Source organism: Aspergillus nomiae, assembly GCF_001204775.2.
Source record: "Aspergillus nomiae NRRL 13137 chromosome Unknown contig00559, whole genome shotgun sequence".
NCBI classification, from domain to species: Eukaryota; Fungi; Ascomycota; class Eurotiomycetes; order Eurotiales; family Aspergillaceae; genus Aspergillus; species Aspergillus nomiae.
This window is the reverse complement of record NW_015378614.1, coordinates 13,738-17,287: the sequence shown is the minus strand read 5'-3', so window position 1 is coordinate 17,287 and position 3,550 is coordinate 13,738. Positions and strand designations below refer to the sequence as shown.

The following is a 3,550-nucleotide window of genomic DNA, read 5'->3' as shown; positions in this document are numbered from 1 at the left end:
ACTTCAAGTCATGCTGGCGTTGCGGGGTCGACACTGGGGGGAGGATACGGATGGCTGACAGGGAGGTACGGTCTGATCATGGACAGCCTCCTGAGTGTTAGGATGGTACTCGCAGATGGCTCCATTGTCGAAGCGTCGGAAACTACTTCCCCAGAGCTTTTCTGGGCGGCCCGAGGTGCCGGACAAGCCTTCGGTGTGGTGACTGAGCTTGTCTTTCGTGCGTATGATCTGAAACATCACGTATTCGGGGGAGCTCTGTACTTTACACCAGATAAGCTGCCAAAGATTGTGGATTTCGCCAATGAATTCCACCGTCGCATGGATGAGAACAGCGGCCTCATGTTTGGGTTCACGGCGCCTCCGTTCATGACGGAGACTGCTATCCTGGTCATTCCTTTCTATAATGGCACCCGCGAAGAGGCAGAAGACTTCTTTGAACCCCTCCTGTCAGCTGGCCCTGCTGCATCGCAAACCGATATGATGTCTTATACGAAACTCAACGCGGTGGCTAATGTAGAACCGTCTCCAGAGGGCCGCAAAAGCATCAACGGGACCAATATCTCCCCGCCACTTGACACCGACTTTGTACACGATGTATACAGCCAATTCGACAGGGTAATGAGAAGCTGGAGGCGAGTGGGAAATAGTGTACTCATGTTTGAGCTGCTGCCATATACTCACATCATTGCAGTACCATTGGATGCTACGGCTTGCGCTAATCGAGGCCGGTACTACAATGTTGGCTCGATCTTCTGCTGGCAGGATCCAGATCTCGACCAGAAGATGCTGACAGAGCAGCAAGGCATTATCTCCAAGATCGCGAATTTCGGATCCCGTGAGGAGGGTGAAAATCGCGTAGCCGCATATGCCAACTATGCTGGTAAGTCCACAGTGACCCCCCACCGAGAGCTAGCAATAGTCTTTAAGTCCTCCTGGTGGCGTCACTCATGTTGACGCCGATCGATACAACGCAGTGATTGACATTGAATAGGGCATAATATCAGTGCTGCGAGGCTATTTGGCGAGAACTTGGAGCGGTTGCAGCAGCTGAAGAGAACCTTCGATCCCAATAATGTGTTTAGAAAGTGGCACGACCTCCTCCATCAAAAGAACGAACCACACTCAGTGTAATCAGTTTGTAAAAGTAAACACTGCTAACAATTCGAATCCATTTTCCAATCTTCTGGGGTTGATCACTGTAAAGTCGATCTCACCTACTACTCACCCTTGATAACGGGCCCATCTTCGGGCCGTTGACAAGTAGTGGATAAATCCACCCTTTGGTTCGGTACGACACGGTGCCAACAGCAAAATACGGGACGTCCCAAGTTTTCGCCCAAGACTGCTTGATTGGCCAATTGGGTGACATGGGGAATTTGACTTCGATTCCGGGGTCCAGATTCTGCCTGTCATAAACCCTATTGCAGGCCTGGAAGTGATTCCCTTCGAAAGAATGTTCCAAGCTGCAGGCATAGAAGTTTTGTCCGATTCGTAGCTCATACCCGTCTTGGAAGGTGTCTCTCAGGCTATATATTTCACCCGAGAAAGGTTGACAGTAAAACATATCCCTTATTGGGCGCCATCCAGGGCCACGCAGAGTCGACCAAGAAACAACGCTGTCGGCGGCATGTCCCCCATGTGGCCTAGACGGAATTCCCACATCTCACCCTGCATTCTGATCCGTGGAACTAGAACATGACACCTACATCCTGCAGCTCGGCTATCCGATCCATAACTTCCCTTTCAACCGGGACTGAAGGGGTCAAGGTCATGTATTTCATTCGGCCGCCACCGTGGCGTATACGAGGTTCAATGTCCGCTATGGTTTGAAAAATGTTATATAAGTGCCTTCAAGTAGGACGTTTTTCAGATCCCATCAATTTGTATGCATTTACACATATTGTCTAATACACACCTTGTATAACACTGAATCTCTTCAAGTCCTCCGAGGCCTTAGTCTCTACATATTCTCTTTTGCTTCAGCTGCTGCAGACACCATGTCTTCCCTGCTCGGCAATACTCTAACCAACAACCTCCAAACACTGAACAACGTGACCTACTCCAAGAACTACCAGCCCATACCCATACACGACTCGGAATCCACTGCAAGCTCTCCACCGGAGAAGACACTGCCGGTGCCGATGTCACACCATGACCATCCCTTAATCCTACCTCCTGCGACTGAATTTGACACAACACACAAGTCTTCTCGAGAGACCTCAACGCGGTCGCACCGGAACTCGCCCCGGAGACCGTCGAGCGCGTCTAGCAATAGCCCATGGGGCAGTTACAAAGGGCTGGATAAGGACGCGCTCAACTCCCTCCAGGAATACTGCAGCTCGTTTGATCAAGTCCGAATTCTGAAGCGGGGATTACAGACATTGAAGTGATGTTCTTCCTAAAAGCACGAAATAAAAGCAAGGATTGTTTGGCGTTCCTGGGGAGCGAATATTTGTATTTGATGATCGGGTCATATATTTCTAGCACGGCGTTGGGTAGCATGAAGGGCTTGATACCACATCTCGGATACACCGATATATTGTCGATCGTTTATACCTTCAATATACCTACTAATGTATTTAATTCTATACTGATTTACGGATTGCCACACCAACCTCTCTATTTCCTCCAAGACATCATAGTTACCGCAGGGCCTCCATCTAGGGTGTCCATGGGCTATACCTGACACGAGCACGCCAATTCAACGGCACTAACCCCATTTACAAAACTTATGCAAACGAACCGAAGTTCGTCGACTAGATCCCCAGGCGGGCCCAGACGTGCCTAGACCATAGTATAACCCCAATAAGCTCGCCGTCGGGGCCACCCTAACCGGCGGACCGCCGACGCGTGAACCACAGTTTACGGGGTAATGTGACCTCTCCTATGCGAAAAGTTAGATGCCCTCTCGTATCTTTTCCGGAGTTCTCCTCGGCCTCACTTTTCACTTCGTCTGATGTTTGGCCACAAGGACTGGATGTAACCGCATTAAGTAATCTTAGACGGATACTTCCGTTTTCTCTCCTTGCGTCGGTTCCCTTCATCCATCTTCCGGCCGAAATGCTGGTATGTAAAGGGGGACATGTTCGTTCCATGGCAGGTTGCCATGGAGGAGGCTGGATAGAGGGAAAATAAGGAAGAACCTTCCCAGAAAACTTAGACTAAACAGAATTCAATTCGTCTAAGCGAGGAGAACTGGCCGTCTAATTTCCTGTATTGACTATAGTTCATTCCTTTCAGAAGACCAATTTCTCTAGTAGTCAATACCCTTTGCCTTCAAATGTTGAAGATCCTGAATTACCACGCAAAAACGCCACATATCTAAACATCTCCTAAGGTAGATTGACAAACGACGCCCAAGTAAACATGTTGATCAACGTAACGAGCCAAACTCCTACGATGGGGGGGCGGGGGGAGGGGATAATCTAGGTACCCTTGCGTAGATTAGCTATGCCTGACGTTACTTCAAACTCCGGGAACTTCACCCGCCAGTCGGGCATTCGCTCCCAGCGTAATTAGGTTATGGTTTGACGTTTAGAATGACGGGTAA

General features: G+C 49.4%; 2 protein-coding genes across 2 annotated transcripts; both read left to right on the top strand.

Annotated features, from left to right (window-relative positions):
• Window positions 1-78: 78 nt before the first annotated feature.
• On the top strand, window positions 79-1,131 carry ANOM_011672 (FAD-binding oxidoreductase; the record flags this gene model as incomplete). Its single annotated transcript, XM_015556928.1, has 2 exons — window positions 79-880; window positions 992-1,131. 2 exons carry the CDS (start codon window positions 79-81, stop codon window positions 1,129-1,131), a joined length of 942 nt encoding a protein of 313 aa, XP_015401605.1.
• An 866-nt stretch (window positions 1,132-1,997) lies between these two features.
• On the top strand, window positions 1,998-2,390 carry ANOM_011671 (uncharacterized protein; the record flags this gene model as incomplete). Its single annotated transcript, XM_015556927.1, has 1 exon — window positions 1,998-2,390. The coding sequence occupies one exon, from the start codon at window positions 1,998-2,000 to the stop codon at window positions 2,388-2,390; it is 393 nt and encodes a 130-aa protein (XP_015401607.1).
• Window positions 2,391-3,550: the final 1,160 nt, after the last annotated feature.